At 36.5% G+C, this 12,308-nt stretch overlaps 1 protein-coding gene across 2 annotated transcripts in view; it reads left to right on the top strand.

Moving 5' to 3' along the window:
* Window positions 1–12,308, top strand: part of INTU (inturned planar cell polarity protein) — a 46,955-nt gene that overhangs the window by 20,199 nt on the left and 14,448 nt on the right. For both annotated transcript variants that reach the window (XM_062614160.1, XM_062614159.1), the window contains exons 4-7: window positions 5,446–5,649; window positions 9,640–9,758; window positions 11,169–11,258; window positions 11,810–11,887. In XM_062614160.1, coding sequence (XP_062470144.1) covers window positions 5,446–5,649; window positions 9,640–9,758; window positions 11,169–11,258; window positions 11,810–11,887 — 491 coding nt within the window. The remainder of the gene's footprint in view (window positions 1–5,445; window positions 5,650–9,639; window positions 9,759–11,168; window positions 11,259–11,809; window positions 11,888–12,308) is intronic.

The raw sequence follows: 12,308 nt of genomic DNA, 5'->3' as shown, positions 1-12,308 counted from the left end.
TTACCATTCTTAAAATGGCAGCCTGAAAAACAAGGAAAACATACGTAACACAAATCAGTTCTGTAAATCACAGCTACAGGATGGTAATAGTTGCTATGAAAATACTTCATAAAATAAATATCTCATCATCAATAGAAGAGCTTACAGACCACAGGAGAGTAAAATGAAGCCTGGATTAATAAGTAGTGCTATTAAAGATATTTAAGAGCATTTAAATGGAAAAACTAGTACTGCTTTCTTATTTAAATAGAAAAATAAATTCTTGGATATTTAAAGAGCTTTTAGATTAAATGCTCTTTAAGATCTTTCAAAACTGAAGAGTAATAAAGATTGATAGAACTCAGGATTAAAAATTGATAGGAAAAAAAAAAAAAACAAAACCTGACCTCATGAATAGTGTTCCTTCCCCTAAACCTTCTGCACATATCTTTTTCTTCTAGCTGAATTGGAGCTATGATGAAGAATTAAGTAATAAAGAATTAGATAGCTAGTTCAGAATTAAAGCAGGAGAGTATTAATTACCTTGGTTGTTAGTAGCATAAAATTAAGTCTTTTGAATTACTCTGCTTAAATCCACTTCCTGGATTTAAGGAAGGTAAAGTAAAAGTTGCAATTTAGGAGATTGAGCAGGTTAAAATTATCATGTCTCTTACAGTATGCCTGTAAGCTCATGGTAGTTTTTTTTCAGGTAGAATATATGAGGTGATGATAATAATAGAAATCTTTTACTTTCCAGAAATGATAACAAGTTTTTTTAAAAATGCTTCCATTCACAACTCACATAGTGCCTGTAGAACCACATCTGCAACTGCAGTATGATTATTAGTATGTCAGGTCAGGAAGCTTTCCAAGATGTTTGACAGTACAAAGCTTGCCTAAGCTACCGGAGTTGTGGTCAGGTATTGGCAGAGCTCCATGGTAGAAAAACCTTGTCTTGCCTGTATTTGACCAAATATGGAGTTGTTGTAACTGTTATTAAATACAGAATGATTAAAAAAGCAGAGGTTATATAGTTTATGTAATTGTATCTTTGCTAGATTAGAGTATACCTATTATTTGTTGCTAAAATGCAGTGCAACCCTTTATATAGTAGTTACTCTTAATGTAGCATTAATGTTTACATTGTCAGTAAATCTGTCAAGTAGACAGCGATTACTTGAAATGTATCTGTTTGTCATGTTGGCTTTCCAAAGCCTTTTATTAAAGTGCAATTATTCTTTTTTTTTTACTGTGTAGTTTGAGTCAAGCCAGACTGATTGCTGAAATACACCAGTGAAGAATTTAAATACATAGCTCTGAGAGGGTTTTGCAGTGTAGAACACTGCTGCTGAAGAAAGAGAGGGTAGTTCTTTCTAAGAATTAGTAATAAAGATGGCCTTTATACAAGCAAAATTGTTAATGTATTCTCATGCATCACATGTTGCAAAATATCAAAGAAAATGCAGTTTAAAGCAGTTTTACTGCAGTCATAAGTTATTTACATAAGTGAAGTGCTTTTCTGGGCTCAGTATTAAAAATTACTGGAAGTAATTTCAGAAACTGACTACCTAGATTATCTCAGTTGCAGTATGTGGCATAACATCTCTCATTATTATATTTCCAGAATATTGTTAACCTTACCTCAGTTTAGGTAGACTAGCTTCTAGGCATGCAAGATAAAGTGATATGCTGCAGTCTATACAGTTTTAAATTCCTGTCATCAAAATAGCTGCTGTTTCCTAACACCACAAGACAGAGAAGACAGAATAGGAAAAGGAAGATATTTCAAATAATATATTTTTCCTTACCCTGACACTTAGAAGTTGCAGAACCATTTTACCCAAAACTTTCTGAAAATACTCAGCCTAAGGCAGACATTCAGAATCAGAAATTTCAGCTTGAAATTTTGAGTTAAGAGTTGTGCAAACCATAAGCATATGGAAAACAGAGACTTAACAACAGGAAATTGCAGGCAGTCTTAAAAGGCAGGCAATGCCACCAGCTCTGGCTGTAATAAAATCCATATTCTAAGACATACAGCTTTCTTGCTGATATACAGAAAGTACGCCTTTCGGCGTCAGACCAAGAGTGTCACAGCTTCGTCTTCTGTTTTCTTATAGGGGCAAACGTATAAGTAAAAATTAAGAAACAAACTGTAGCAGCCTTCCAATACCTAAATGAGGCCCACAGGGGTGATGGAGAGGTATGTAGTGACAGGACATAGGGGAATGACTTTAGTGGTGAGGCACTGGCACAGGTTGCCAAGAGAAGCTGTCGCAGGGGTTTGGAACTGGGCGAGCTTTAAGGTCTCTTACAACCCAAACTGTTGTGTAATTCTATGAAATTAAATACAGAGTGACCTTCCCATCCTACTTTTCCAGTTTACAGCAGTCAATAGTGACTTGTTGGATCACATACAAGTTTGTACCTTCTCCTTTTTTAATCTAGTTCTTAAAATTCCTTTGATCTTCACAGCATCCTGTAGCTGTGATTTACAGAACTGATTTGTGTTACGTATGTTTTCCTTGTTTTTCAGGCTGCCATCTAATGAAGTACATTTCATACTCCCAGGTTCCTGCATTATGAGTAGTTAACTTCCATTTATCATTCCTTGACTTCAGAAAGCTCTGTCATGTTCTGCTTCTGTCGCATCTTTCCTAAGCAGAAAAATTTCCATCCATGTACTTCATAGTTTGCTGTTACTGTCCCTTCATCAGTGCCTTCTTTCAGGTTGATTAAATTCTTTTTTACAACTGTTCTAATGTCATAGTGTGCATGCTGCATAGAGTTAGAATACTAATATATTTTGTGCTTCTCCCATTCTTCATTTCCTTTCCTTTTCCATTTTCTGCTGTGCATGGAACTGATTAGGTGAAATGAAATCAAAGTTGTGAAAGACTTCATCATCAGCATTTACAGAAGGATACTTTAGTAGTTATATCTAATCAGATCCAGTGTACTGCTCAGGATGAAGATTGATTTCTCCACCATCTCCACCAAAAGTGTGTGTGGGGGGGGTGTTAGGATACATAGAAATGTAGTTTCTCAGTAATTTTCTATTGCAGTATTTTCCACCTTAGATTTTTTTTTTTTTTTACAGTATTTTTTTAAGGCAGGAAATAGATTAGAACTTGTGCAATAGTAGAGAGGAACAGAAAATGTCATGTTTCAAGCTATTAGAATCAAGATTTGGAAAGGAATTTGTCAAATTGTGGAGAGAGATATTTCTCAAAACACAGCGATTTCCCATCTGAGTGGGGCAGTATTGTCCACAGAGGGGTGGGAGGCAACATGGATGCCTGCAGGAGGAGGAAGAGTTAAAGTTCGTTTTGTCCCCATTTGTTTTGAGCTCTTGCTTGGACAGCTATCTGGTTGTATGTTTCTAAGACAAAACAGATTCAGTTTGGGTTGCTTTATTTTTAATCAAGGGACTCAAAGATAGACTGCAGCAAGAATTACATCTGTGCGTCATTAGTGTAGAGGCTGTAGCCTAAGTTTCATGAATGAGCGTCCACAGACAAGATGTAGAAGTTAAGAGAAGTAACTATTGAGCCTTGAGGAAATCTGCAAGAAATTACACAGGGTATGAGGAAATACATGCAGATGGCATGACAGAGAAAGAGAACTGAGTCACTGAATGCCAGAGGAGAAAACATACATCTATAAAACTGTGAATGATCAAGTTACTGGGACTTAATAAAGCCACTGCTTTTAGCTGGGTGTTTCTGCTCCTTGAGTCCTGTTAATATGCAGTGTAATTAATCAAAACTGAAATAATGAGGAGGAAGCAAGGGATGAGTTACTGTCAGAGAAGAAAATGGTAGCACATGGCATGAGAGAAGCATTGAATGCGCTGCTGTTACAGGGAATGGGAAAAGAGGAACAAGCTGACAGCAGCCAAAATGGGAGAAGAAAAGATTAATGAGAAGTGTTGGGAGGGAGTGAAGGGGGAAGGCAGCAGCTGATCCCGTAAATGTTGTAACTGGAAGAGCTGATGATGGCACTTCTGTCTGATCTAGGTTGACAGGCAGTGGGTGTTTTAAAGCATTATTATTTCTTGTTGGCACTGCTCACAGTTATGAAAATGTAAATTGTCTGTATTTAAATGTATAAATTACCTCTGCTTGGGCTTTTCAAATTCGCTGCAACTGGGAAAATATAAACCTTTTTTGTTGCATCAATCATTAGGCTAAACTGTCACCAGCTTTAGAAAGAAGCAGGATTTAGTGTGATGTATTATGTTTAGAACTTCCCAGTCAGTAGGTATGTTAAGGGTACTTCAAGGCAGACAAAAATCTTGAGTAAAAGCATACGAAGGAGGGAACTGAGAGTGTGCCTGCTTAGTCCAAATAGATGCATTTTTACTCACTTTGAGCAATGATGAAAACTAAAGTTATCATCCAAGAAAATAAATCAATTTATTCTTTCTGAACATTACAATTTCATGATCAGTCAAGAGCAAGGTATTTCTCACAAATCCTTTCATACTTAGAATTAAGTGTTCATTCACCAAAAAAAAAAAAAAAAAAAAGACTCTTTTTATTTCACCACTGCTGGAACACCTACCAAACATAATTTTTGTAAGACAGCGCTTATAAAAAGGAGGTCTGTAAAGCAAATTTCCATGCCAAGTGTGGACATTGTGTTGCTTGTGACCCCCAAAATACAGACTAAAATTCCTAGTGGTCACTTTATTTGTGAAATAAAGAACACTAAACAAGTAATTTTTTGACAAAGTAGGCTTGATTATCGGCACTTTGTTATTTTAAGAGGGAATTCTCTGTGCTTTGCATTTTTTTCCATCTGAAGACAAAATGCAGCAAGTGCTGTAAATAATTTTTATGCTTCTTGCTAGTTGTGTACAGTTGTCAAATACAGCAGCAGAACTTACTTGCTGACTTTACAGTTTAAAAAAAAAAAATAATCTACTGAAATGTGGGCACATGGAAAGAATTGCTGTAAGTGCTACAAATTAGCAGACTTCCAGTCTAATGTAAATTGATTTCCCTGTGCAAATGTACCTGTCAGTGCACTCGAATAGCAAAACAATGTTCATGAAAGAGCCCTGAGGATAAATACTTCAAAGTGCTGACATTCTGAAAGAAGTCAAATAACGTGTGTATTTCCAAAGCATGGTAGTAGGTTTTGTGTTCAAACGAACCCCAGAGCAGTAAGTGTATTTTTCCATTCTCAAACCCATAAGAATTAAGTATGAAAACACACCAAACCACATGCTTACTCATATGGTTCATAGAACATGTGATAGCTGCCTTTCTTCTTAATAGTAGGTGGCTCTGTAACACTGAATATTTATCTGGTTTTCTTCAAACAGCAGGAATTTTTGAATGCTTACATCTTTGTCAGTAAGACTAAGAAAACTTAAGGGCTCAAACTGCATTTATTCCATCTGGGATTAGAACATAACTGTAAGAGCCTCATTTTCACAATAATTAATTATCTTAATAGGTTAAACTTACATTTGAAACATCAATATTTGAGCCTGAAGAAACTTCTCAGCAAAGGTATAAACGGGCACAGTCAAGTATGAACAATCTCGTTCGGCTTTTGTGGGGAGAAGATAGCATGGACCATCAACAGGCTCTGCAAGAGGTGCCTCATATTGTTATGTTCCTCACACTGAAACTGGACTCTGAAACATCTAAGGATGAGGTATGTGGCCAACTAAATAAAACTGAAGAAGAAAGGTAACAGCTGACAACAGCAACTGCTACACCTTTTGATATGAAATGAAAATAAATCTTATCATTTTGAGTCATGAATAGTCCATAAAGTGTCCACTTTGACAGAAATAAGGCTTGAAATTCGGGGGTGGGTGGGAATTACCATCACTGTTGACAGACTCCGGATTTGAAATCTCTTTGGTGCTGAATATCTGTACATGAAGAGCCTTGAGGTGTTAACAGGCAAAGCAGAGATCAATTAAGAAGGTCATGATTGTCTCTTAGATGCTCACTGAGCTGTTTTCAATACGCCTCTCAAACTATGAAATCTGCCTAATCAAAAAAATTTTCCCCAGCAGGAGCTGTTGGCAGGCCACATACATAGTCTGCCTAGCTCCTCCTGTTTTGAAATGCTGATGTGCCTTTTTGTAGACGACTCTCCTATGTTTACTGTTTGCAACCAACTGTGGATTTTCACTTGAGTGACATTTTTGAGCTACTGGAGTTCTTTTCCTTTGTCCTGTAAAGCCTCCTTTCACATCTCTTTCCTTTTCATGTTCTTCAGGAGAATACTGCCAGTGTAGGTATAACCCATTGTAAGTTTTTGTGTAGATGTTGTTCATGATGTAGCCATAGCTACAAATACTCCATTCAGAATGCAGGGGCACAGAACAGAGGGGAGGGCTTAGTTTGGCTTCTTACCCCCGCTGAGAATGACAAATGGACAAAGTGGACTTTTGGGGAACAGACATTTGGAATAAAACTCTTCTCCCCTTCTGTCAGTTCAACTTAGATTTATCATACTGCACTAGTGATATTATTTGATACATTATTTGATATGAAGACATCAAACGAAGGACAAGTTTTGCCAGTCCCCAGGGACTGGGGTGACAGGAAGAGTGATGGAGTGAGAAGCAGAAAAAAGACATTTTCCTTTCACTTCCCTGAAATTAATCCTTAAATCCAGTCAGTGGCCATCCCCTCTTTGAGATGTCTTTTTTTTGTTAATTTTTCAAGAGAGAGAAGTCTGTATTGCTCTTTTAGCATTGTGTAATACAGAAAATGTGTTTCAACCACACATAATGGAGTTTAATTTTCTAGAGACAGGGCTGGGGAGGAGAACCCTAGAAAATTACATGATGTCATAGAAAACTGTCATGATATCATATAAAAACTGTTGGGAAGTTTGCAGAATCAAGTGGTTGAACGCTAGGAAATGACAGATTTGTGGCTACTTGTGCAACTTTAATTCAGCCCTTTCGTACATCCACAGCATGAGGTTGTCTTGAGTATTACATTTTTTCTGAAAGATGCCTGTCTTATGCAGAGGACAAGGCGGACAGATGAATGTGTATAATTAAAGCTTATTAGGCAGCCATAAATCCAGTACTTCCTATCTCTGGTGTACTTGATTTTACAATGTAAATCATGCTCTTAATGTAATATTTTTAAGGTAGCATATGCTTCATTATATATTACAGCAAGATACTACACTGTAAGCTTTGGTTTGCAGCCCTTTCCAATCCCATTTAAGAGACTACATTTTTTCATGGGAGGTACCTTCAGCAGAATAAGTTTACACAGGTGTTTGTCATAATTACTACTTCTTTAATAGCTTTGCAGCAAGGCAAGGTCATTCTGTGCTTTTCCCCACCTGAAGACTGCTCCCATTAAATTGTGATACTGTGGTATTTTTCTGCTTTGGTGTTTCCCTATAATAAAAATGAAAAGAGCTCATTTAACTGTGAGTTAAATAAACCCAAGATGCTTTATGAAAGTGAACTTACATTATTGCAAATAATTCTCTTTTTTTTCAGTTGTAAGTTTGCAGTGCAAGACTGCTATGTTATGTGGCTAGAACAGCTCCGGACGGTTGTTGTAGACCTGAAGACCAGTGTTTTCTTGGCCACATGAACTTTATGAAATACTAAAAATATGTATTTCAGGGCCTCTGGCTCCTCTGTTGGTAGGTGATAGATATGCAAATGCCTAATTGCAATTCCTGCACTTCAGAGTAAATGCAGGAAGAGAAAGCAGGAGCCCTGCTTTCTTGCCCCATTATTGCTTTACACTCTCCCAAGAAACAGGATTAACCATGAATGTTGAGCAGAGGTAAAAGAGGGATTGTAATGCACTTGTTCTCCCTTCATACCATGGAACAATTGTTTGTTGTCCTGGCAGCTAGGGAGCCCCAGATGGTCTCTAATGTTGAGAGATGCTTCGCTGGTGCAGTCAAGCTCTTTTTTTAACATTTCTGAACAAAAGAATGCTGCCTTCTTCAAGGCAGTTGTCCTTAATTTTATTTGGTGAGCGGTAATAGACTTTTATCCAGTAGATGTCCTGTTCCAGATTTAGTTTACAGCAGTACTTCAAATTAGCAGTGAAGATACTATACACCTATGCCATATTGCGCAATAAAAATACAATGATCCTTTACTAAGCTGCTTTATCCATGTCCGAGGGAGACAGGGTATGTGGATCACATCCATGTAAGCAATGGCAACTAAAGCTAGTAACTAATTCTTCCACTTGTGAGCTTTTGGCACCTAAAAATAGAGTTAATGAGCTCTAAGAGTTGTGAGCTGTAACTATTCGACTGTAAAGGAAAGCAGTATTAGAAATCATTTGGGATGTGGGGGTGTCCCATATGATAATAGTTTCAGTGAGTATGGCTATCTTGTCTTTTGTATGTGTTAGTTCAAGGTAGATATTACAGTTATAATGTGTGCTGTTTGTACCAGCATACAAACTACACATCTTTATATGTTTGAACTCATTTTGGTAATGCCATGTTTTAAAATGAATGATGTTCCTGTTCCTCCTACGTGATAGTATTTTCTGGAAGTATGAATTTAGCATACTTGCAAATTATTAGCAAATAGCTGTTAAGATAGCTTGGTTCATGCAGACACTGACTTGTACTTCCTGTAGCTTTTCTCTCTGGTTTTATAATTTCTGAATTAATCTTTAAGACTACACAGTTGTCTTTCATCTACTGTTTCTTTTTTAATTGTACTTAACATGCAGTTTAAAGACTATTGTCAGTGAAGTGTGTTTGAAGATTATAGGTTTTTAGCTGGTTGGCACCCTTTTGACGGTTTCTTTTAGCCGTTTCTTATGTTGTCAGGACTGCACTAACACATTTTTTAAAATGCTCTTTAGACTCAGTTTGAGAAATGGATAAAATAAAAAAGAGAAGCTATTTGATAAGGCATTAGTTCAGACAGCCTGTCCAGGTTTGAGGTTTTTCTGATTGAAGGAGGGTTTACACTTTTGAAGAAATTAGCTACTTCTTATGTATTAATTCCATTGTTATTGTCCTATGAACTTTCGCCTTGCTTTGAAGACAGTTGATCTTGCATGGTGATGTGTGCTGAACCTTGCTAACTCATTAATGTATATCTATGATACAGCAATGACCTTTTGTTACAGTTGTCTTTTCTTTCCCTGGGAAATGAATTTGTGTAAAGGCCCCAGCTCATAGTGAGGAGAAAGAAAAGCTGTTTCTAGCCCTTTGTAGTGCTGTAATTAGGAAATGGCAGGGTTTTTTCCATCTGAGGGATTCATTCAAGAAAAAAAAATCCTTGTTACTAATGAGTATTTGAAAATAGAGCTAATTAAATTGGGTAAGAATGCAAAGTTTGCCAGGTCCCTCTGTAATTAAACTTTATATTCTTTTAATCTTGATGAAGGAAAATTTTCTAACGGGTATTGGCACTGGCTGGATGTGCTTAGTGACATAAATAGGAAAGTTAATCATGTCTGTGTTTCTTTTGTTTATGTAGAAAGATAATTTACTGTACTCTGCACTGGATATGCTTAATACTGCATGTATTATTTCTGGCATGTCACAATTTAGCAGAAAGTAATAAATGTGGAGGAATATTTTGATTGTTTGGGGTTTTTTTTAGTTTTGGGTTGGGTTCTTTTGGTGACTTTGGTTTTGTTTTGCTTAAGTAACTGCTAACTTTCTTCACAGCAAGAAATCCTTTATCAGTACCCTGTATCAGAAGCATCCCAAAAACTGAAAAGTGTGAGAGGAATATTTCTCACACTGTCTGACATACTGGAAAGTGTTACCGGTACCCAGATTATCAGGTAAAAATATTTGAAATGTAATGTGCTACTACTCTTATTATTTTATACATATGTGTACAGAAAACCACACATGGGTTGTGCATCCAGTTCCAGACAAAAGAAGAGTGACTCTACCTGTTGGGCAAGAATATTTTAACTAGAACAGCGTGCCTGAAGTTGGGCTGCTCAGCCAGGATGTACGTTGATTTAGAGGAATTTCTCATGGGTGGCAATGACTAGGATTTTTAGTTCAGTGAAATTGGTTTTAGATCCTTCCTTAAATCTCTTAAAGCACCCTTATCTAAGCTGGGATTCTGTGGCACTGTAGTATGGAGACTGGAAATTCTGCAACAGCTGCAATCCGATTTCTAAGAGTAAATTATCATTACTGTGTCTGCATATGTATGGTGTAACTTTTGGGGTGGGGATGTTTATTTCTTTGTAGTATTTGCATTGTTTGGAAAGCACTTTTGGTAACATGAAGGAGAGGAATGTTTTGGTGACCTGCAGAAATACTACGGTATTTCTTACCTAATGAAATAACACTGTTGTTTAATTTAGCACCATCAGTTTTACTGTACGAGTGAAGAAAGTTATTCATGGAGCCATATCCTAAAAATTAAGTTCCTGAATCTTTCAAGCTTAAGCTTGTTACACTTTTTTCACTTTGCAGCAGTGTCATGTTGTTATTTAAAATTTCTAAGGTGAAAGTAAGGTGGGGGTTTACTATAAATTTAGTGTTTGAGATATTTTTAGACCTTGTTTTTAGCAGCAGCCAGTACATTTAATGTGATAACCTGGTGCATAATGTATGATTTACTGCTAATTTGAACCTTGGGTCTAATTCAGTTTCATGTTCTAATTCACTCTGTGGTTCAAATGAAAGTTCTGTTGGTCTTTCTGGGATTGCTGTGCTTCATGGAGCAATTTTCTATACAAGGAGGTAGCATGAGAGTTCAAGCTTATGTTTATCACTCAGGTAATATGTTCAAATACCTCTTGGGCTTGTTTGCAAAACGTGGAGTCTTTTTAAATGATTTTGTGAGTGACTGCTATGTTCAGAACCTTCATTAGTACCTCTAGTTACCTCACTGTGGTCTGAAATGACATTAATTTTGTAAGTTGATTGTGTTAAAAGCGAGGCAGGAAGACCTTTAGAGAGCATCTGAGTGATTCAGAAGATGACTGTGGCGCTTCAGTAACAGTAGTTCACTTGAAAACGTTGTTAATACTGGTATGATCTGTTTGGAACCAAAACCAGAGAGACTCCAAGTTCTTTAGTAACATCATTACCTAGGCCACTTGTATGCATGTGATTATAGACGAGCGTTAAGTCTGCATATAAAATACATATAAAACATTCTGGCTCATAAAGTCGTGTTTTGTAGCTTCATAGTGTTAACAGAAGTACTTCTGGTTTAATTTTTCTAGTTCCTCCCTTTTCTTATGCGAAAAACTGGTTCAGGTTGTTTACTGGAAAGAAGCTGACAAGTTGCTTGTAATTGGTCTTCCTGAAGAAAAGTGAGTTTCAAATAAGCTGCTTTGTTTTCCTTTTCATTTCCTATTGTGTGTCCTCAAATTGTACTCTTCTATCAAAAAAGCAAGAAAGAGAGGGCTTACAATGTACTCTTTTTACTATAACTAGTTCCTATTCCCGTGATTCCACTTTTTGATTTACCTTATTCACATCTTTTATATATTCACTGTTACAGTTTCTTTTTCATTTCGTCTAGAAGCAATAAGGTGTCATTAGATCTCAGAAGTAGGTGTAGTTTAAAAAAACAGTGATTGTCAGTATTTGGTAAAGTCTTGATTAGACACTACTGAATAACAGCAGTAATATTATATTTTTATGTGTTCTAGGATTTCCCTTCCCCTCCCAGCTTTACTACCATCTGTGTCATTATGGGCAAGTCACTCAAAGGAAATCTCTCACTGAGTCTAATGAAGAATTTTTTGTTTGCACTACATTATTAGTTAAGAATAGAGCTCTTCAGGAGATGCCTACGCTTATTCATAGTAAAGATATTATAAACTTAGCTGTACATTTGAATTGCTTTTTTTTTTTTTAGTGTTCCACTTGCTCAGCTGAGGAACATGATTGAAGATGTTGTCAGGACTTTGAAATTCATGTACAGTTCTTTAGACAGGTGAGTTCTTTCAAAAGCATTTTCAGTCACTAATTTTTCATTGATGCTCACTGCTAGCAGTGGTAATGTTTACATGGAGTTTCTTTGCATGTTCCTTTATAATTGCACAAAACCCAGGATTCTGTTCTCCTTGCCTTTTTGTTTCAGTCTTAACACACGTTAAGACACTTTTTAAAACAGTCTGTTGATTCAGAAAGTTTTGTCCTTGATTAGTTTAAATCATTCACATAATCGAAGTCACTGGATGTCAGCAACACTCTGCAAATGTGACCCTTTGTGTTAAAGCACTTTGTAAAACACAAGTATGAATCAGTGGTTTGTTTTTAATAAAGTAAATGCACCAGACTTTAGAACCTCATTTGGCAGAGTGACTTGTCTGTCTCTGCATTTGGAAAACACACAGAAAACGTTCAGTCTGACT

The sequence above is a fragment of the Pezoporus occidentalis genome, unplaced genomic scaffold, assembly GCF_034315485.1.
Source record: "Pezoporus occidentalis ecotype Australia unplaced genomic scaffold, CSIRO_AGI_Poc_V1 ctg172, whole genome shotgun sequence".
In the NCBI taxonomy this organism is placed as follows: domain Eukaryota; kingdom Metazoa; phylum Chordata; class Aves; order Psittaciformes; family Psittacidae; genus Pezoporus; species Pezoporus occidentalis.
This window is presented reverse-complemented; position numbering and strand designations above follow the sequence as displayed.